Genomic DNA, 22116 nt, shown 5'->3' with positions numbered 1-22116 from the left:
AAATTAACTTTTAAAAAAAATCCCCAAATCTTGGATAGAACAATACTAGGGACATAATTATGAAAGTAAAATTAAATTGAACTTTTAAAATGCCTATCCCTGCTGACTTGTTGTGTGATTTTCGTGAGCCCTGGCCGGTTTGGCTCAGCAGTTGGAGTGTCTGCCTGCGGACCAGAGAGTCCCAGGTTCCGTTCCTGCTAGGGGAACATACCAAAAAAAAAAAAAAGAAAAGATATACAGTGATACCTCGGTTATCGAACATAATTCGTTCCAGGAGGACAGTCGAGAACCGAATTGTTCGAGAACCGAATTGTTCGAGAACCGAAGCAATGAAACCCAATAGGAAAGCGTGACTCCACAAAGCGTGACTCTCTCTGCACTCACACTGATGACGCAAGCAAGGCGCGTTGGGCCGAATGAACGCCATTCGGCTCAACTCGGCTCATCTCGGAAGTTCGAGTTCCAAATATTTGTTCGGATTCCGAGACAAAAGTTTCTCGAATCTCCTGGTCGAATACCGATTTGGTCGAAAACCGAGGCGTTCGAGAACCGAGGTATCACTTATTTGTGAAATTGTCTCTTACAACACTTGTATTTGATGGTATAATTAGTGAGGTGGAAGTCTAGAACAATAAATACTTGATTTCACTAGATCTAAGATGTCAGTGATTGTAAAATTATACCACTGACAAAGAAAAACGTTGCCAGTGAAACATACAGTGCTTTCTTATCACTTAGCAGTTCTTTAACGTTCATTGAATGACCTGTTAAACTTATTTATGTATAGATTTCTTCATTATACATCATACTTGTATGTCCTTAAAAAGGAAAATATATACAAAATAAATGTGGTTGGTACTCCTCAGATTTCTTCCTTTTCAGAGTCTGATCCTTCTAAGTCACTTTCTGAGTTGACTCATCACTGCTCTTGGTTTTCCTTAGTGTTGTCTTTTGTACTGTGAAGTGTTCACGCAGCCTTTCTTTTAACACGTGCTGCTCGGTGGTCTTCAGGGTTTTCTCTGAGTTCACTGACACTTGTCCTGTAAGTTTTGGTCACACGTGTGGCCATCACAACTGTTTCTGTTTAAGAAATGGCTGCATGCCCTGGCCTGTTTGGCTCAGCGGTTAGAGCATCAGCCTGCGGTCCAGAGAGACCCGGGTGCAGTTCCCGCTAAGGGCACGTACCTCGGTTGCAGTTTGTCCCCGGCCCTGGTTGGGTCATGTGGGTGGCAGCCACTCGATGTGTCCCTTTCATGTCGATGTTTCTCTCTCTTCCTCTCCCCCCCCCGCCCCTCCCACTCTATCTGAACAAAAAATGGGAAAATGTCCTCGGGTGAGGATGAAAAAACAAACAAACAAAAGAAATGGCTGCAAAACTTGGTGTCTTAAACAGGTAGCTATCATTTACTGTGCTTCTGGATCTGCGATGTGGGCAGGGCTCAGCAAGGAAGGCTCATCTGTGCTCTGTGCAGCGTCATTTGGGCTGGAGGATCTGCTTCCAAGGTGGCACTCACATGGCCTTGTTTTGTTTTTAACATTCCAAAAACTGATGAGCTTTCCTGCACTAGACCATATAAATGAAACATGTGAAAACCAAAATGGCACTTGATTCATATACAAGGAAGGATGAGTCTCTTAGGTACCACAGTGCTGAGGTTTGCCAATTGGTGTGCGCTCCTCTTCATGTCAACTTTCTGAGGTGCTGTGTTGCTCTGAAGGCTTCCTGTGGGTGGAATTAGAGACAGGTTGGCAGCATTTAGAAATGATTCATCCAGACTTCTGGTCAAGATGGCAGCGTAGGTAAACGTGGTATCGCCTCCTCCCACCATCACATCAAAGTTACAACTAAACTACAGAACAACTATCATTCAAAACAGCCTGAAATCAAGCTGAATGGAAGTCCTACAACTACGGAATTAAATAAGCAGCCACATCCAGACTGGTAGGAGGGCGGAGTTGCGATGTGTGGTCCCAAACCCACGTGTGGCGGATAAAAATCAGGAGACTACCTTGGCTGGGAAGGTCCTCCCTGAGGACTGAGGGGTTCCCGTCTCACACCAGGTACCCTGCTCAGGGTTCCAGTGCCAGGAAGAGAAGTCCCTATAACTTCTGGCTGGAAAAACCAGTGGGAACCGAGGCTCAGGGAGGATGAGGCGGCTGGAACCCCAGGCAGCTCCTCTTAAAGGGCCCGCTCATGGACTTACTGGACTCACTCCCTCTAAGCTTGGAGGAGAGGCAGCTCGAGGGGCGCCAGAGACATACAGGGAAGAACTGAGCTGTTTGGCACTGGAGCAAAGGGCTGGAGAGGGGGCTTTCTCCTGGACAAACGTGCTGTCAGAGGCCTTTGTTCCTTTGGTGAGCCCTTCCCTGGGGCCGCAGACAGTCTCCATATGTGGGACTTCAGCAACCTGACTCACACTGGTTGCCCCGCCCTGGTGGTTCCCTGAGGCGCCGGCCCGCCCAACTTTCAGGCCCACCCAAGCTGTTGCCAGTTGCTTTACCATAGGATTGACCTGTCCTGGATCCTGCTTCAGGTTTTCCTAAATTCTTTCAAACAAGCAGCATCTAGTCTCAGCTAGCTCCATACCTCTCGTTAAGTTAATACACAGAAACAAACACAGGGAGGCAGCCAAAATGAGGAGACAAAGAAACAGGTCCCAAATAAAAGAACAGAACATAACGCCAAGAAAAGAACTAAGCGAAATGGAGATAAGCAACCTAACAGATGCTGAGTTCAAAATACTGCTTATAAGGATGCTCAATGAACTTAGTGAGAACCTCAATGAACTTAGTGAGGGCCTCAAGAGCATAAAAAAGGACCAGTCAGAAATAAAGGATGCACAGTCAGAAATGAAGGAGGCACTGACTGAAATAAAGAATAATTTACACAGATTCAATAGTAGAGTACGTAAATCCAAGAAGCAAACCATTGGTTTGGAATCTAAGGAAGCAAAAAACGCCCAATAGAACAGCAAAAAGAAAAAAGAATCCAAAAAATGAGGATAGTGTAAGGAGCCTCTGGGACAACTTCAAGCGTGCCAACATTCGCATCTTGGGGGTGCCAGAAGGAGAAGAGCGAGAACAAGAAATCGAAAACCTGTTTGAAACAATAATGGCAGAAAACTTTGCTAACTTGGTGAAGGAAACAGACATATAAGTCCAGGAAGCACAGAGAGTCCCAAACAAGATGAACCCCAAGCGGCCTACACCAAGACACATCATCATCAAAATGCAAAAGGTTCAAGACGATCTTAAAAGCAGCAAGAGAAAAGCAGTTAGTTACCTACAAGGGAGTTCCCATAAAGCTGTCAGCTGATTTCTCAAAATTTGCAGGCCAGAAGGGAGTGGCAAGAAATATTCAAAGCGATGAAAGGTAAGAACCTACAACCAAGATTACTCTGTCCTGCAAAGCTGTCATTTAGAATTGATGACCGACCATATAAAGAGTTTCCCAGACAAAGAAAAGCTAAAGGAGTTCATCACCACCAAACCATTATTATATGAAATGTTGAAGGGTCTTCTTGAAAAAGATAAAAAATATGAACAGACAATGAATACATAGCTATCAACAATTGAATCTACAAACAAAATGAACAGGCAGAACAGAAACATTCTCATAGATACAGAGAACATTTTGTTGGTTGCCAGATGGGAGGGGGGTTGGGGGAATGGGTGGAAAAGGTGAAGGGATTAAGAAGCACAAATTGGTTGCTAGTCTGACAAACCTCAAAGGGAGGGGGGGTTGGAGAGTGGGAAGAAATAAACCAAAGAACTTTTTTTTTTTTTTTTTATCCTCACCCGAGGATATTTTTCCATTTTTTGTACAGATAGAGTGGAGGGAGAGAGAGGGAGAAACATCGATGTGAAGGCACACATCGAGTGGCTGCCACCTGCACGACCAATCAGGGCCAGGGACAAACTGCAACCGAAGTACGTGCCCTTAGCGGGAACCGAACCCGGGTCTCTCCGGACCGCAGGCCGACGCTGTAACCGCTGAGCCAAACTGGCCAGGGCTAAACCAAAGGACTTACGTGCATAACCAGTGGACACAGACAACAGTGTGGGAACAGGCAGGAAGGGGGCAGAAGGGGGTGAATGGGGGAAAAATGAGGAACATCTGTAATACATTCGACAATAAAGATTAAAAAATAAATTAATAAAAAATAAAAAGAAATGATTCATCCAGGCTTCAGTGAACCTTAACCCACGTGGGAGCAGTGAGGCTCTTGGGTATTTTGCACATTTTTTACTGCTAGTTTGCATTAGCAGAGCCCTTTGCTAGGTGTGGTGGTAATTACAGTGTTTTGGTGGAATAATTCTTACCATAGGGCCTTGGCCCTTCCTGGCAAGTATGACTTTGTAGAGAAATGCCTTTCCTTTGGTCACCAGACTGTCCCCTAAAGCAGGTGAAGCAAGTAGGCTTTGGCTATAAGGCTGGCTTGTGCGATCTGAGTATAATACGGCTACTTGGAAAATAAATGAGCAATTGGCTTTTAGCTGTGTTTCTGAAAAGCACTGGTTGGTATTTTTGCCCAGGGAGCCCCCACCCCTGACTGTGTGGCCAGCCCCTTTGTGCTATGTGGCCCCCCTCATCATTCTGGATGGAATTCAGCTGCCAGGCGCCTACTGAGCCTGGGCCACTAGGCTCATACTGCTGTCAGACCTGTTGGGACCTAGCCCTGTCCCTCACCCAGCCAGCTGAAGATGCAGGGCTGCCAGGACAGTGTCCCCTGTCGCACCCTCCCCCACATCCTTCAGTGCTGCTAGTGGACTCTCCCTCCATGTTCTCCTTGGGGCTAGGGTGGACCAGTGGCAGCACAACTCAGTTGTATCTAGACCCTGTGAATCCGTGTCTCTGTATAGTGTTCTAGAGGGAAAAGAACCTGTCTGTCCTTAACCTTGAGCCAGAAAAGTGGTTCCTAATTAGAATATCACAGAGGGAGCAGGGGCCCCTCAATGCCATGGTCATTAATGCATTTGTCCGTAGGTTTGTATGTTCTACATCTAACATCAAGCTTGAGTGAAGGGACAGGATTTTGACTTTGTCTTCTTAAATCATAAAGGGAAATTAACACAATCAGGATGAACACAATGTCTGCTCCCAGGGAAAACATAGATGTCAGAAACAGCTGTGGCTATGACCAAATATAGCAGCATTTGACAATAGTGCTGGAGCAATTTTCATGGAGGACTTTTTAACGCTGAACTTGGACTACGGTGTCATGATCCAACTCCCTCCTTAAGCCAGTGTAAAATCAGATCTCTCAACAGAGTAATATAAACACATCTATTAAGTGTTGACTGGTGATAAAAATGATGAAATAATGACAAAGTGAGTAATTAGAATAAAATCCCACCTTACCTCCAACCTGTTTTCTCAAAAGATTTATTGATTAGGACTGGTTTCAGCTGTAGCTAACCAAAAACCCCAAAATATATTTATTTCTCTTTCATAAAAATCTAAAGTGAGCAGTTCAGGCTGCTCTGGTGGCTCCATGATGAGGAGAGACCTGGCTCTCTATTTTGTTTCTCTACTATCTCATTATGTATCTTTCACCTCGTCTTATAAGATGGCTGCTCCAGCTCCAGCCATCACATCCACATTTCATCCATCAGGAAAGTAGGAAAGCAAGAGGATCTCCTGCCACTTTAAAAAACATCACTTCTGCTTTCATCCCATTAGCCATGGTTGGTCATGTGACTGTACCTGCCATAGTAAGTAAGAAATAGACTATTCTGTGCAGTGATATGCTCAACTCTCATCAGGCGTTTAGGAAAGACAGGGATGGATATTAGGAGACGTAAGTGGATTCTGCCACAATGTGATGGAACAGTCGGGAGTAAAGTCTCCCTGAAGAAGTTCCCTGGGAGGTAAAAACTAGGAAGTGGTCAATGTATGCTTCTTTAGGCTGAGTCTGGGTCTTTGGCACCCACCAGGCACTTTTGGCTTCTCCTTCAGCTGGTACAGGCAAGGCGAAGTGGAATCACTTTGTTCACATATATTCAGTGTAAGCCCAGCCCAGTACAGAAATGTGAAAGAGAAATTCCCCTAAAAACTCAAACGGATCTGTCCTAAATTTCTTTTTTTTTTTTCTTTCTTCCTTTTTTTTTTTATCCTCACAAGAGGACATTTTTTCCATTTTTTTGTTCAGGTAGAGTTGGGAGGGAGAGAGAGGAAGAGAGAGAGAAACATCGATGTGAAAGGGACACATCGAGTGGCTGCCACCCGCACGGCCAACCAGGGCCGGGGACAAACTGCAACTGAAGTACATGCCCTTAGCGGGAACCGAACCCGGGTCTCTTGGGACCGCAGGCCGATGCTCTAACCACTGAGCAAAACCGGCCAGGGCTATCCTAAATTTCTTTTGTGGGGAATTTATTTTTACTTAATTCGTTTCAAATCCTATTTCTATCCATGAGCAGTCCGAAGACCCGTGCAGTAGAAATGAAAGGAGCATCATGCATTTCTATAAATTCACAAAGGAAACTTAAAAGGGAAAACGGTACTTAGGACTCTGTGTACTGGTACCTACTGAAAATCACTTTTGTCGGTGATTTAGGTGGAAAAAATTTTGTATTTATATAGGCAAAATAATTTGTTTTTGTTAATGTCTAAGGATTGTTTAGCACACAAAATGAATTCATCCATGAGAATAGCCAAATCGTTTCCAGCAAACACTTAGAGCTTTCAACTGTGCTGAGACCCTACTATCTGATCTGCCTCCTAACAACTTTCAGTGAATAGTCTCCCCCCTGGGAAGGAGGCCCTCTCCTAAGACTAAAGACCCTGTGATGCACTGACCCCTTGTGGGAAAATGTGGGCATTGCAGACCGTCCACCACAGAAGAAAATGGATTTTGCCTTTTCAATGAAGCTGGCAAAATCTTCCAGGACCTCAAGAAAGACATTATCTTAGAGAAAAAATCTGAGTGTTTATGAAAAGTAACATTTTGTATGCGATGACACTTCAAAAGTTGTATGATTAGCTTTATTATAGATTCGACCTTATTTTCAGTGCACCATGAGAGCTGACTCCATTTGGCTTTTTATAAAATGAGGAATGATCTTGTAAACCAAAATAGCATATGCCTCCACCTCCCACCACCAATTCATTCTGTAAGTTCTGATTGTAATATGAAGTAGTATTTCTTTGCACCACCACTTAACTTCCTGCAAACATTCTAGAATTTGCCCCCCACCCCTTCCTTGCCCTGAGTTTGCATGGGATACAGTCATTGTTTTTTCAAGCTATTTCTGCATGAACAAGTCAGTGAGCAGGAGGCCTCCCACAGTGGACCACACTAAAATAAACTATACAATATAGTGTTGTCAGAGACTGACAAGTCTCCCCCCAGGAGGCTGAAGACATGCACACTTTCTGCTCCTCATTTTAAGTCTTCAACTTTTCCTATCCTTAAGAATGCTCACACTGGGCCTGTTGTAGCAAACCAGAGTGTTATCTCTGGAAGAGACCTTTGAGTCCACTGAGCCCAGTCTCCCCTGGAGACAGATTCAGGTGAGACACACTGAGGTGCTGCCTCTCCTGACCCCCTAGCCCAGCCCCCTCCTCCCTGCACCACCCAAGGAGGCCACTCCACACTCCATCACCCTGCAGAGCAGGGCACCTCTCAGTCTAACCTCGCCAGAAACAGATCAGGTACGCAAACAACACCACAGGTCAGAGGCGATAAGGGTGAGCAAATAAAGGGCCAGGGAGGAACAGAAGCAGCGGTTTGGCTCTCAGCACGCTGCAGATAAACAAGTGTTTGATCTGGGCTGAGCACATCCCTTATCTGGTGAGAGATAACATTCACACCCAGAAGGCGTCTTGAACAGGTTTGGAACCCTGGAGTGCTGGCCTGGCCCTCAGAGGACAGAACCAGAAGTGACAGAACCAGGGCTCCAACAATGGACCAGGGGAAATGGGTACCACCCACCCAGGGGGCCCAGAACTCCTGGGAGATCACAGAACCTGTAGAAGACAGACGCGGAAATCTTAGCAAAAGAGTCCTGGTGACCACAGCCTGCTCACCCACTAAGGGCCACCGAGGCTACAGCTTTTCCAAATGTGGTTAGCAAAGCTCCTTAGTTAGGAAGCAGAAACAGCAGAAGCCTCATTTTCTTTTTCTTTTTTGGTACGTGCCCTACGGGAACCGAACCCGGGATTCTCTGGTCTGCAGGCCGACACTCCAACCGCTGAGCCAAACCGGCCAGCGCAGAAGCCTCATTTTGTTTCTCTCTACAGGTGATTAAAACTGAAGAAAGCCGTGAAGAGTGAGACCGCGGGAAAGCCATTAGCGTGTCTCCAGAGAGACTTGCCCAGGATAACTTATATAAAGAAAACAATATTGACAGGAATCACAGTTAATATTCACTGAGCATTTACTATGTGTCAGGTGCTGTAGTAAGTGTCTGCTGCATTATACTCTTCAATCCTCATCACAGCTGAGGTCAGTACTGTTGTTGTTGTTGACACTTGCAATGGAGAAATGAACTTGAAGAGGTTGAGACATGCCAAAAGCCCCAGCACTGGTCAGCAGGAGTAGAAACATGGTTTGTCTTTAGTACTCAAACTCTTAACCTCATCTTTTAAATATCTAGGTGGCAGCTGTTTGATGCGTTTTCCCCATAGATTCCACTACTTTTAAGGTCTCAAAGCCTATTTATTGATTTTGGGGGGGTGGTTCCGATGAAATCAGGAGAGATGACTCGGGGGCCACCAGGGCCACCAGGCCCGCCCGAGGCAGTTCATCTGCACTGTTTCTCCATGACAGCAATGAACTTGTTTCTTGCTTAAGCCAATGATAGCTTGGGATTTCCTCTTGTACTCATGGCTGCCTAGCCCTAACTACTCTCTTTTCCCCTTTACAGAGGAGGAAACAGGCTCAGAGTAAACCACTTGATCCAAAGTCATGCAAGGATCGTCTGGCAGCATTCAGATTTGAATTTGTCTATTTGACCCGAGTCCTTTGTCTTTCCAGGACTGTCTACACTAGTGAAAGTAATAGGAGCATGCACACTTCGTGATTTGAACACATTTCCTTATGTATTATGCACTGTGTGTGGTTTGGGATTTGGGGGCTGCAAGCATCAGAAATAGACTCCAGATAACTTATACTAAAGAGGATTCTGTTGGGGGGGGGTGTATCAATCAGAGAAGCCCAAATCACTAGGGATTTATTATAGGGATTTGATTTTAGAAAATCGAGGGAGCTGGTTAACCAGCTCTGGAAGGCTGCCATCCTCAGGTCTGATGCTGGAGCCTGGAGTCCACAGGGAAGACGGCTAGGAGAGGAGATGAATATAAAGTGGAAGAAAGCAAGAACCAGCTGGGACCAATACACGCCAGCTGGGAACCACAAGAATGGGCTGAACCCGGTGCCTCTGACCTTGGTGGCATAAATATGCTGCATAATCAGGACCCTGCACCATGGAGCCAAGCACACATGCCTGGCCCGGAAGTTGCAGGAGCTGAATGAGGGTCCTGGGAAAGGCAGGGTCGCTGCAGGCCAGCTGCTGCCTCGCGCTAACCAGGTGGAGCCCGCAGATGGATGACAGCACGTGCTTTCCAGAAGCGGGAGAAGTCTTGCCCTGGCTCCAAGGATGCTGGACAGGCCGGGGACGGTGGCCTGGAGTGAGGATGCCAATGATGGGAATGCTGGGGAGAGCGAAGCGGCCCAGGGACAGAACAGCGCTGGGCATGGAACTTGAAAGCTGCAGCATCAATTGTGCCTTTTTGGGTTCAAGACACAAGAAAAGTCTCACTGGGTTAATTAACTAAAAAGGGGAGGTGTGCGGCTGTGAAGTCCAGGGGTAAGTGATCTCCTGGGGTGGCTGAGCCAAAGATGCGAGGTCACACTATGCCGCCAGGCCACCTCGGAGTCACCGCCCTTGCCTCTGGTAACCGCACTGTCAGGCAGGCTGCCCCAAGGGGTGCCAGGTAAGATACCCGGATGGCTGTGTCCCCCAGCTGTTCCAGCCCAGCGGGACCCATGCCCCCGCGATGGTCAGAGAGAACAAGTATTCTCATTATTCAGGCCCATGTACATGCCCACAGATTCCCAGCTACATGGAGAAGGTCCGGCGGGTCCGCAGGGAAGTCTGGCCCAGTGTCAGGAGAAGCAGGCGCCGGCGGCGCGGCAGGCTGGACAGCAGGTGCCAGGAGGCTCAGTCCCCGAGCTGCTCCCCACCAGCTCTGGGCCTTGCGCAAGGGCAGCACCTGTAACCCATACAACGGTCCCTTCTAATGGGACAAGGCGTGCAGAGACCTTCTGGAAGCGGAGGCGGCGCCCTCAAACCGAACGGGCTGCTGCTGACAGCCTGGCCAGACCAGAGAGAAGTATCTAGAGCGAGAACATGGGCAACGGCGCCACCAGATGGGTATGGGCAGAACCCTGGAGGACACAGAAACAAAGATGGCCCTCCCGGTGAGGGCAGAGCGCGACGCGGCGGTGCCACACGTGGGTGTTGGCCACAGGGTGTGCCACCAAAGGACGAGGCGCAGGAGTCAGCGCAGCCGCGGGCCTGGCCGCAGGGCCTCGCCGGTGGCGGCAGCGGGCAGGTGGCGTCCGGCCCGGGCCTCCGGCTCCTCGCAGGCTGTCAGGCCGACCGGGAAAGCGCGGAGGAAGGGGGCCTCGCCCGTGGCGCCCATGGGAGACACCCCGGAGAGGCAGGAGCGCTCAGTGATGCCGGCTGGTCCCCGCAAGAGCCATCCCTGAAGTGGGAGGAAGGCGGTGGGAGCCCGGGAGTCAGGCCCCGCAGCCGCCAGGACCCCTGCTTGGGCACCGGCCGGGAAGGCCTCCGAGAGGAGCCGTTCAGATGTCCAGCCAGGGCTGCCCTGGCTGGACGGACCGCCTGTCCCCGAGGCCGCTGGGCTTCTCATGTGAAAACCAGGGGAGTCCCAGGTGGCCCGACCCCACCTCTTCAGACCTGAATTGCCCTCCGACCTCCGAGGAGCCCACCAGGACGGGCCAGGGTGTGTGTGAGGACAAACCGGGCCAGTCGGATCTTCTGCTCATGCTTTGGTGGCCTTACCCCAAGGACAGGAGCCGGGTTGCCGGCCCTCTGGTGGCTCGCCGTGCGCCCCAAGGCCGGGCACTCCGTCTTTGCCATCGCGTGTGGAAGACCTGCACGCTCAGAGAGGTGTCCCACAGCTAATCGGGGGGAAGCAAAATGCTGCCTGCCCCCGTCATTCATGGGCCAGAGGCAGGGACCCCGCACGGTAAGGAGGAAAAGCAATAATAAAATGCTGTTATGGAAGAAACTGGCGGCTGGTAAATAAAGATAGCAAATAAGGATGTTAGACCCAACCTTCCTTGGGGCACGGGGCTTGTCCTGTCAGCATGCTCAACAGACAAAGCCACTGCCTCCGAATCCCCGCTGTGTGCCAGAGTTACCAACACTTTTCTTACATCTTATGCCAACTGGGGAGCGGAGACTGTCATGCCCATCCTGCTGGAGATAACCAAGGCTCAGAGCCCTCAAGGGAATTGCCTCAGGGACCTGCCGGGACACAGAGGAGCCCGGGCTTCCTCCGCTCAGGGCTGGCTATCACTGCCACATCTCTCACAGACGTCCCCTGAGTCCCTGAGGTGATCGAACTCTCGCCACAGTCGATCGCCATTTGACGAGCTCTACAGGACCTCATGCAGATTAAAAAGGAATTTTATTTGCTGTCCTTATTTGCCAAGAAAAGTGGGGATCGTTTGGGGTCAGAACTCCTTTGTTCGGCACTGTCTGTGGCACCTGTCATCAGCAGTGTGGGTGTCCCTGACCGGGGTAGGTGAGGACCCTGGGAGGGAGGCAATGGGCCACTGCACTGGTCGGGGTCCTGGGGGGGTGCGAGGGAAGCCACTCCTCACCAGGGACCGGACAGGCTCAGCTGGTCTTTGGAGGACCACAGCACGCAGTCATCCAATAGCCAGCGTGGGTCGCGGGGCCAACTGACTGTAACTTAGAACAGCAGTCTCTAAGTTGTGCCGCTGGTATTCATCATTGTAATAAAATTGTCTAACTGAAGAAGTCCATGTTGACAAACCAGCAGGAAGTACATTGATTTAATAGCAGTTTTGAATGATTAATTCTGCTGATGTTTTATTCTGTAGAGCTGCTACATTTTTTCACCAGAGAGGTCTTCTCTTAGTTTAGAAAATTCCCGAGACTGAAGTAAAACAGTTTTGTGGGTGCTGCGAGAAGCAATTTGGTTTTCAGTATGCGTGTGTGTGTGTGTACTGATTCCTTAGGTGATCTGAGCCAAAGATGGGAATTTAAAATTTGCTCTGTTAGTCCGGTGTACTGAGACCACCATTTGGGGAAGAAAGGTTAGGGAGTCAACATACAAGGTCACATACTGGTCACGCTGACCGCTCCGAGAAGGACAGCCCAATTTTGGCATGAGCAAGGGCACTGTGGTGATCATCCAGAGCATGTGACTGGGCTCATAGCAAGTAGTTAGCAAAGACTGGCTTGTTGCTTAAGTGACTGAAAGGAACACGTATCACATAGGAATTGCTTTCAGCTGCATGTAAGAAAGATGGAGAAAATGGTGGGTTTATTCTCTCATGTAATGGAAGTCAAGAGGCAGGCAGTCTAACATCGTAGGGTGGCTCTCCATGGCTCCGCCTCCTTTCTTTCTTCCCCACAATCCCTAGTGTGTGGTTTCCATCCTCCTGATCACTTCATGGTCCAGAATGGTTGGGGTGCTGGCTGCCAAACCACAGTGCAGGGTTGCAGGAGGAAGCAGGCAGAAGGCCAGCAAGTGGCATATGTCCCAGTGAGAAGTATTCCAATATGACCTCCACTCAGGTCAGTGGCCAGAGGTCGTCAGGTGGTCATCGCTGGCTGAAAGTGAGGCCAGGAATGTCGCCTCTAGCACGGCACCACCAGTCTAAACAGAACAGGGAATCTCTTCCTCAGGAATCAGGGAAGGTGGCATTACTAGTTTCTGTCACAAGCACCATTATATCAGCATGACTTTGGGGGGAGAAAAATTGACAACATCCATCAAAATGTTAAATATCCATACACTTTGAACCCAAAGTTTATTTTCAGAAATCCTTTCGATATATTTACTCCCCCACACACAGATCATTGCAGCAGAGCTCTGTTTATAATACCAAAACACTCAGAGCAGTCTCAAGGTCCACCAATAGTCAAATAGTCCAAAACCCTGTGATACACACAAAGGAATACTATGCACTATGAAAAAAGAATGAGGTGACTGTAGGTATTGAGATATTTAATAATAGTGAGATACTAATAGACAAAAAAATCAAGATGCAGATTATTGTACCTGTAAGAAGTATAATATGATCCCACTAGTAGAATTTTATACATGTTCCTGGCAATGTGGACAGAGAGGAATGAGCCTGTGAGCTTTGAAGGAGCTGCCAGAAACTCTCAGAGAGAAAACCAGAGTTAGTGACTGTGAGCTCAACCCTTGATGCAAATGAAAAAGTCAAATCTGTGGTCAGAGAAAGTGGTACCAATCTGGTTTCCAGAAGAGTTGTGCTTGTACCAAATTGGCACCAAAATCTAGGGTGGGCCAATCTGATGTAAAGCCTTTGTCGCACATTTTAATGGTGAAACTGGGGACCAGCTGGCAGAATGGTGAACAGACACCCTGACGTGATGCCCTGCTGCGATGCCATTCAACCCAGATAACATGCTTTTATTTATTTATTTTTTTAATCCTTACCCGAGGATATTTTTCCAAATATCTTCAGATAGAGGGGGGGGGGGGTGGAGAGTGAGAGGGAGAGAGAGAAACATTGACCATTTGCCTCCCATACGACCCCAACCAGGGCCGGTATGAACCACAACCAAGGTATGTGCCCTTGACCGTGACTCTTTGGTCCTTGGGCTAAAGCTCCAACTGCTGAGCCAAACCAGCCAGGGCAGATAACGTGCTTTTAATACGGTGACCTCTCACCAGAAACAAAGGGAACTTCCCCTAATAAAACAACATACAATCATGCATAGTGAGCTAACCCTAGAACCGAGAGAGGAACGCAAACTGCAAGGCATGGAGAGTAAATGCCAGTGTGCGCCATCATGCAGGACTGGAAACTCAGCTCCGCCACCCGGGCCCACGTCCTCACTAAGGAGGCTCACGCCGTCCCTGTTGGCAGCACACATAACTCCAGGAGTAAGTAAATGCAAATCTCCTCTAAAGGAAGGTGTCATTGATTCAGGTTTTCAGGATTCTCACAGATTATATAAAACTGAAACCAAAGATCACAACAAAAACTAACCAAACACTCAAGGAAACAAGACATCCTAGTCATGTCACTTAGGACTAAATTTAGCCTTACACGGCAGAAAAGCAAAATAATGGTGGCTTAAACTTACACAATTGTATCTGTTTTCATGTAAAAGAAGTCAGGAAGTAGTATCTAGGGAAGGTTCAATACAATCTTATCAGGGACCTATTTCCTTACAGTCCATGAGTCCTCTGAGATCTCAGTTATGACCCTTGTTCATGTGACCCAAGGTGGCTGCTGGAGCTCCAGCCATCCACACTCCAGCCCACTGTGGAAGGAAGGGCACAAAGAGCTGCCTATTCTCTTACATACATTTTCTGGAAGTTGCATACAGCACCTTCACTTACAATTCATTGATAAATTTTAATCCCAATGCCAAACCTAGATGTCCAAAAAAAATCACTAGGAAGTTTTAACTGGCCAGTGATGAGCTTGGGTAAAAATTAGCCTTTTCATTACTAGGAAAGGATGGGAGAATGGATATTTCCTTGGCAAGCAGCAGTCTCTGACACAGTGTGTGGTAGGCGGAACAATGGGGCCCCCTAGAGCAAAAGGGACTTTGCAGATGTGACTAGGATCTTGGGATGAAGAAGTTATCTTGAATTAGCCAGATGGACCGTACATGTAATCACAAGTGTCCTTACAGGAGAAAAGGAAAGGGAGACTTGATTTGAGAAGCAGGAGATGTGATGCTGGAATCAGAGGTTGGAATCGTGCAAGGAAGGGACCACGAGCCGAGGAATGAGGGCAGCCTCCAGACGCCAGAGAAGGGAAGGAAATGAATTCTGCCCTGTAGCCTCCAGAAGGACCAGCTCTTCCAAGACCGTGGCTTTAACCCAGTGCTTTTGGACTTCTGAGAATAAATTTGTGTTTTTTGAGCTGCCCATTTTGTGGGAATGTGTTACAGCCGTCTTAGCAGCTAGTAAAGCGTGAGACTCAGCAGAAACAAAAAACAAATATAGCCTCCCAAGGAATCCAGAGGTTGTAATGATCCGACACTAAACATTTAAAAGAAAATTTGAAGATAAAAAAATATTCACTTCAAAAATGTGCCTGAAAGAGATGATCAGAAATGACCTGGAAATAAGAAACAGAATCCATTTTCAGAAATGGAAAATTATAACCTTGATATTAGTAGTACAATAGGTGGGTTAAACTGCAGAGTAGAAACAGCCGAAAAGAGAATTGGTAAACTCCGGGAAAGAGCTGAAGAAATGATCCATGATACTGAACAGAGACGGGGACATGAAGACACTGACCCATCAATTGAACAATATGGAAGATGAGTGAGCCAACAGAGAACAGACAATATTTAAAGTGATCATGGATAATAGTTTTCAACTATGATGAGAAGCCACAAATCCATAGCTACAAGAAGACTAACATATATAAAGTAAATGCTCAGTAAATGTGAGGAGCATTTATTATTATTACTTTTATTTCTAGATATACCCACCCTCTGGTCACTGTGTGCAACCAGGCTCACTGATGATCATATGTAGGGTATAACCCTCTCACCATCACCTCCCCCTCTCCAGGGCACCTCACCTTTTATTCCTGAATCCTTGCCTGTCCTCTCCACTCGCACCTCACAAACATCAACACGAGCAGCGTCCAGGCTTGTCAGACAGGGCACTTCAAAGCACGTGCACGGATCCAAAGAGGGAATCCTCAACACAGAGGGCCAGAGTCTTCCTGGTGTTAAGGCCCAGCAGGTGTGGCTTCCAAATGTGTTCGGATGGTTGTCTTGGCCTTTTATGAAACTCTGAATATGTCACGTGTGGGTGAGACATTCTGAGGGCTGCATCCAGGATATTCAGCTCGGATGGAATATAATCAAGAAACACCCCTCAAGGAAGATTTGGATGCTGTGGGGTCTGAACGGCTGGTGGAAAAGGCCTCCCAAGGAATAATGAATTCACAGTTGGTTAGGGCATTAGAACAAACCCTGCCAGAATCCTGGCAGCAAAGGCTCAAGCTGAGAGTGTCTGTTGTCATTGTGCCCTCGGGACTGGAGAGAAATATAAAGTCACCTTCTTCCCCCATTTTCTTCTTTTTCTTTTTCTTCTTTTTTTTTTTTTAGCCCTCGTACAGCACCAGCTGACTGCATCTGGCTGGGGACGAGGTGCCTGCAGCAGGTTTCGGAGTGTTCCCCTGGTGTTCTCCGGAAGCTGGAAACCCAGCCGGAAAGACAAGCTCTTATCAAGGTCCTTTCGTGCTCCTCCAAATCCCCGACTTCCAGCAAATACAGTCCACGGCGTGATGCCTAATGTGGTTCTTCTGTCCATGGCTGCCAACTTCCAGCTCTTTCCCAGACCTTTGTCTTCCCTGGGCTGCTGCCATTGTGTTATGTAATCGGTTGATGTGTGTCCCCCTCAAAAAGAGATGTTGAGATCTGTATGAGTCAGGGAAACAGAGAAACAGAACCAATAAGATACATAGAGCTATACAGAAAGGGATTAATTATGAGGGATTGGCTCATGTGATTATGGAGGCTGAGAAGTCCCACAGTCTGCAGTCGGCAAGCTGGAGGCTCAGGTAAGCTCCTGGTGTAGTTCCAGTCCCAAGCCAAAGGCCTGGGAACCAGAGGAGCCAATGGTGTAAGTCAGTCCCAGACAGAGTCTGAAGGCTCAAGAACCAGGAGCAATGATGATATCTGAGGACAGGAGAAGATGAATGTCCCAGCTCAAGCTGAGTTCAAGTTGTTCCCTCTTCCATCTCTTGGTTCTATTCAGGTCCTCAATAGCTTGGATGCTGCCCACCTGCATTGGTGAGACGATCTTATTATAACCTCTACCTACTGAAATGCTGATCTCTTCCGGAAATACCCCACAGACATTCCCAGAAGTAATGTTGCCAGCTGTCTGAGCATTCTGTGGCACAGACAAGTTGACACATAGAATTAACCACCACACATCCTTACAACCTCACGAGATAGGTGCAGTCATTAAGCTAGTTTGCAGATGAGAAAACAAAGGCAGAGGGTTTAAGTAGGTTGCCCGTGGTCACCCAGCTATAAAGTAGGAGAGCCAAGATTCAAGCCAGCAGATCTGACTTCAGAGCTGTGCCCTTGGCCCACTCTGCTGTGCGGCCCATCAAAGGTGCTGGACTGCAGTCGGCCCTCAGAGTCTGTCTGCTGACAGCTGTGCAGTAGCCTGGGCAGCCCCTCTGGAGCAAGAAGCACCTGGGGTGCGGGGCAGCTACTGACGCAAATGTCTACCCTCCCAGTAAATCTGGAGTGGGGCTCAAGAGTCTGCATTTTTAATCTAGTGGTTCAATAGGGTATCTGCAAAGTCAGGAATTATGGGATAAACTTACTTTTATTATATTTTATTTTCGTACATGCCCCTAGCGGGAACCGAACCCGGGACTCTCTGGTCCGCAGGCTGATGCTCCAACCGCTGAGCCAAACCAGGCAGGGTGAATACACTTACTTTTAAATAGTATGATAGTTACTTAAAGGGATTTTGGTACATACCAACTCCGGTGTGAGGAGGGGATTTCCCCACACCACCAAGCAATGCTCTGGACACCAGCTGAGTCTCCCAACAATTCACCTTAATTCTGACACTATCTATCCCGAGATAGCTTCAGATCCTACAGATTAAGGGCTCAATCCTACAAAACTGTCTCCACCCTACCTGCCCTACTTCAGGACGCCAGTCACTAGGTCATTACCTGTATTTCTAACCGACTGGCTATAGATCAGAGGTCCCCACGACCCTATCCTTGGGTTCAATTAACTAGCAAGAGCAGCTCAGAGCACTCAGGAGACCACCTCCTCACCAGAGCACTGGCGTACTATCAAAGCATATAACCAAGGAACAGCCCGATGGAAGAGATGCAAAGGGCAAGCTGTGGGGACAGGGTGTGGATCGACATCCCAGAAGCAGGGCCTGAGACAGCGGTTCAGGTGTGTGTGGCTTATGGAGGGAATGCTGTTCAGCAACAAACACGTGAGCAAGCGGACAAGCAAACACGCAGAAGCAGCAGGGGGCAGGGCGGGAGAGAAAGAGAGAGCAAGGGCCTTGCGAGCCACCGTGGCCTCCTCCCGGGATGGGACCCTGCGGCAGTGCAGCCCCGAGTGCAGTGATGGGTGTTCGGCCTAACTGGCCCTGCCTAGTGAGGTTACCACGAGCTACTTACGGCCACCCAGCATTTGAAAAATGGCAAGCCGACAAAACCGAATTTCAAATTTACGTGGCTACCTAGGGCTAATGGCTGCCATACCGGACAACATCGTTCGGGAGTATAAACCTCAAAACAGAACTGAGGGGAGGGCCTGGCTTTGTGCTGTCAGTGGCTACGGGCCCCTCTGGCTTGGTGGGAGGGTGGGGCAGGGCAGGCTCGCCCAGGCAAGGCCGGCCCGACACTCACTCCGCGGAGGGCTGTGTGTAACGGGGAGTAGAGGGGATGGAGTGCACCACAGCGCCCACTCCAGGCTACTTCTCTGCTGGGTCACCTTGTTACCCTCTTTTCATCCCACCTCCTAGATTTCTCCCAGGACTGAATTTTAGCCACAGAATGACCCCAAACCAACAACTGACCATGTACCTCATGTAGGGAACAACCTTCCGAACCCCCAGCCCCACCCCGAGCTGTTGATTCCTCTCCCACCCCACTCTCAGATCTTCCCTGGCAACCCTTCCACTGGCTTGCAGTCTCCAGGGGAGGGTCAGGATCTTTCGTGTAACTACACAGCGGGAATTTTTCTGTAGGCTTCTGGTTCTTAGCTGTTTTAGTCATAGAGCAGAAATCCATTTGATTTTACAATAACTCCTACAATCTTTGAGATAGCTAGCCCAACAGCTCTAAAAAAGAAGAAAACCGAAAACAAGTTTGCCTCTTCTGCACTGACATGTGTGTCATAGATAAGAAGTTATAAATGAGGAAACCTTGGTTCATGTTTTATTTATACCTATTGTACATGATATATGGTGTTGAAAAACACATTCAGCTTAATTTATGCAGGAATTAACTTTGGTAGAAATTAATTTTGGATCTATGGCACCTTTCTAAAGTATATTATCTCTATTCATAATCTTGGCTTGCAGACAGAGATGATAGTGAGTAAAAAAAAAAAAAAAAGTAAAAACAAGACCATAAATAAAACAACCACATACACATACAAAAAGCCCTTAAAATGAGGATTACAAGATTTAAAAAAAAAAAATTAGGATACCTTGAAGTTCATTGATACAGCCAGAATTCAGAATTAATCTAACTGTCCTTTCCATTGAGTTTGGACATTCAGTAGGGAGTTTAATGTGAAAATACACAAAACAGAAGAAAATAAAAAAGAAGTCCTTGCACATATTAATATATTTTATTTATTGTTTTTAGAGAAAGAGGAAGAGGGACAGAGAGAGAGAAACATCAATGTGAGAGAGAAATAGCCATCTGTTGCCTCCTGAATGCACCTGGACTGGGGATCAAACCCAAAATCCTGGCATGTGCCCCCACCGGGAATCAAACCTGCAACCCCTCTGTGCACAGGACAACACTCCAACCAACTGAGCCACACCGGCCAGGGCACATATATTAATATTTAATAACAATAAATTAAAAACTCTGAAATAAGGTAAAAAAGGAGAAACATTTGTAACAAAAATAAAATTAAAAAAAGAACTCTGAAATATTAACCAGTATTACACTTATGTTACTTATGTCACATCTTTACAGACTACCAGGCGTGTGTGTGTGTGTGTGTGTGTGTGTTGGGAGAGGAGAGGATGGGAAGGAGGGAAAGATAGCTGTGTCAAAATATCAAAGGGAAGCACAAAATACAGCTTTGAGCCTCTTGACAGTCGAGGGAAGAAGGAACAACAGAGCTGATGTCTAATACGAGGAAGTATATTACTTTGCCAAGAGGAACTAATTTTGTTTTTGTTTCAGATCATTGTCTTTATTTTTAAAAAGAAAGCTATCTTTATTTAAAAAAACAAATAAATAATAGAGTAGATGAGTTTTTTCCCCCCTTTCTTTTATTAGACCCAACCCTGTGTTGCCTTACACCTGGCCTGTTTCACTCACTGACATTCGCTGCCTGGCCAGCTGTCGCCTGTACTTGTGACCCGTGGTCCTGAGGATGCTGTTGAGAGCTTATCACGCCAGCCTCTTTCTGCTGAAGCCTCAGGCCAGTCAGAGGGTCTCGGGAGGGTGGAGGAGGAGATGAAGTGGGTTGTCCCCCACCCTCCTCATGGCAGATGGCACCCTCTCTCCACAGCTATTCTGGTTTTGGTGACTCTTCTGTCCCTAGCCCCCTGGCACTGTCATCACCCCAGCAGCCAGTCAGTGCCCAGAACTCCAGGCCATCTCTTATGATGGGATAAGGGTGCCACAGGAGGATGGCAGGGGAGAGGGCACCCAAAACGTCTCCCTCACAGATGGGGTCTTGTCTGTTAGTTTTTACTTGAAAAAATGCAGGGCCATTCCACCTGGCCATGTGTTTCACTGGACAAAAGCAGAGAGTGACTTAGTATTACTGGACGATATTAAGTCATCGTCCTCTAGACTATCCGGCCGAGTAAGTGATTCCGGTTGGCTTCTGGACTGTGTCCTGGGCAGCGCTGGGTTACTTCTGAGAGGGACAGCAGGTCTCTCCTCTGCCAGCAGGCCACAAAGAGCGCCGCGGGAAGCCGGGTCAGGTGCGCTAATCTCCGCTGGGAACTGCTCTGCTGCACACGGGAATCGCTGGCCCTTGAAAGCCATCACAGACGGCTGAGAAGCAGGCTATAACACGATTTAACACGGAGTTTTGAAAGACCCCACTCAGAAAAGTGGGAAGGGCAGCTTTAAAGGCACCATTTCAGGAGATTAGGATTTGAAATTGTGTTGCTTTATCTGGCCGTCTCCTTTGCGCCAGCTTTTCCCCGGGCCTTGCCGCGGAGCTCCTTGTCCCCTTCCTTTCTTTCCCTGGTGCACACACGACGGTTTGCAACGCTTCACGCTTGAAGACCTGAGAAGAACTGAGTAAATTCAATGTGACCGGCTTCACAGTCGCTGGCTCCTCGCGCGCTGGCTTGCTGTGGAGAGAAAGCATGTGAGGAGAATACATTGCCCCTGAAGGGATGAATCAGCCTCAAGTGTAACTGCTCGTTTTTGTCCATCCCTCGTGTCTGACCAGAGTAGATTACTGAAGAGCTGGCCCTGCTGCACAAAGCCCTCCCAGACACAGCTCCTTGGATGGGCCCGTCCCCAGGCCTGGCTCGCCATCCCAGGCTCACCAAAGCGGCTCCCTGGGTCTCCTCTCAGTTCCCTGATACTCCTTGAGGTTCTCCCAAGGCTCCAGCCCCTGGGCTTCCAGCAGCTGAAACAAAACCTGAAAGAAATCTACTTGGCTCTCTAAACAGTGTGCTGAAACCCCGTCCACAGCAAGGAGCCGAACCCCTTCATTTCTGGCCATGTGGCTGCTGGAGCCGCTGAGCTCAGACTCCTGAGTCAGTGGTCCTGGAGAGCTCGAGGCCAAACTCTGCGTCCAGAAGGGAAGGGCAGGTTCAGTCCCCAGCCCACAGCCACCGCTGTTTCCTGAGAAGTGACAAAAGAGCAACCTCCCCTCCCGGACTTTCTGCAGCGATCCTGTTTCAAGCATTCCGATCGTGGGGTCTACAAAGGTTCTCCCGTCCTTATTAGAGCACATGGCCGAACTGGCTGGGGTTGGGTGGAGAGGCTGGGAAAGATGTAGGTCCAGGAGCTGACAGAAAACGAGGCCCAGCTGTTCATATTGTTTCGGGGAAGTCCACTGCAACTGGGAGGGCAATGGCTTACTCAGAAGGGCCTCGGACTAGGACAGCCGAGACTGGTTTATCTGTTTAGCCCATTCTCAGTCTTGTTAACTGAACAGAAACTGGGGCTC

At 48.1% G+C, this 22116-nt stretch overlaps 1 protein-coding gene across 2 annotated transcripts in view; it reads left to right on the top strand.

The window, feature by feature from the left end:
* The window catches only part of WDR92 (WD repeat domain 92), a 56415-nt gene that overhangs the window by 29546 nt on the left and 4753 nt on the right, over positions 1-22116 (top strand). Inside the window, exon 9 of one of the 2 annotated variants that reach the window (XM_036263145.1) lies at positions 8246-8293. The exons of the other annotated variant lie outside the window; for it this stretch is intronic. Within the exon in view, the coding sequence (XP_036119038.1) occupies positions 8246-8278 (33 nt within the window). The 3' untranslated portion in view covers positions 8279-8293. Of the gene's footprint in view, positions 1-8245; positions 8294-22116 lie in introns of those variants that run through there. 2 annotated transcript variants of the gene reach the window in all.

The sequence above is a fragment of the Molossus molossus genome, unplaced genomic scaffold (genome assembly GCF_014108415.1).
Source record: "Molossus molossus isolate mMolMol1 unplaced genomic scaffold, mMolMol1.p scaffold_m16_p_15, whole genome shotgun sequence".
NCBI classification, from domain to species: Eukaryota; Metazoa; Chordata; class Mammalia; order Chiroptera; family Molossidae; genus Molossus; species Molossus molossus.
This window is presented reverse-complemented; position numbering and strand designations above follow the sequence as displayed.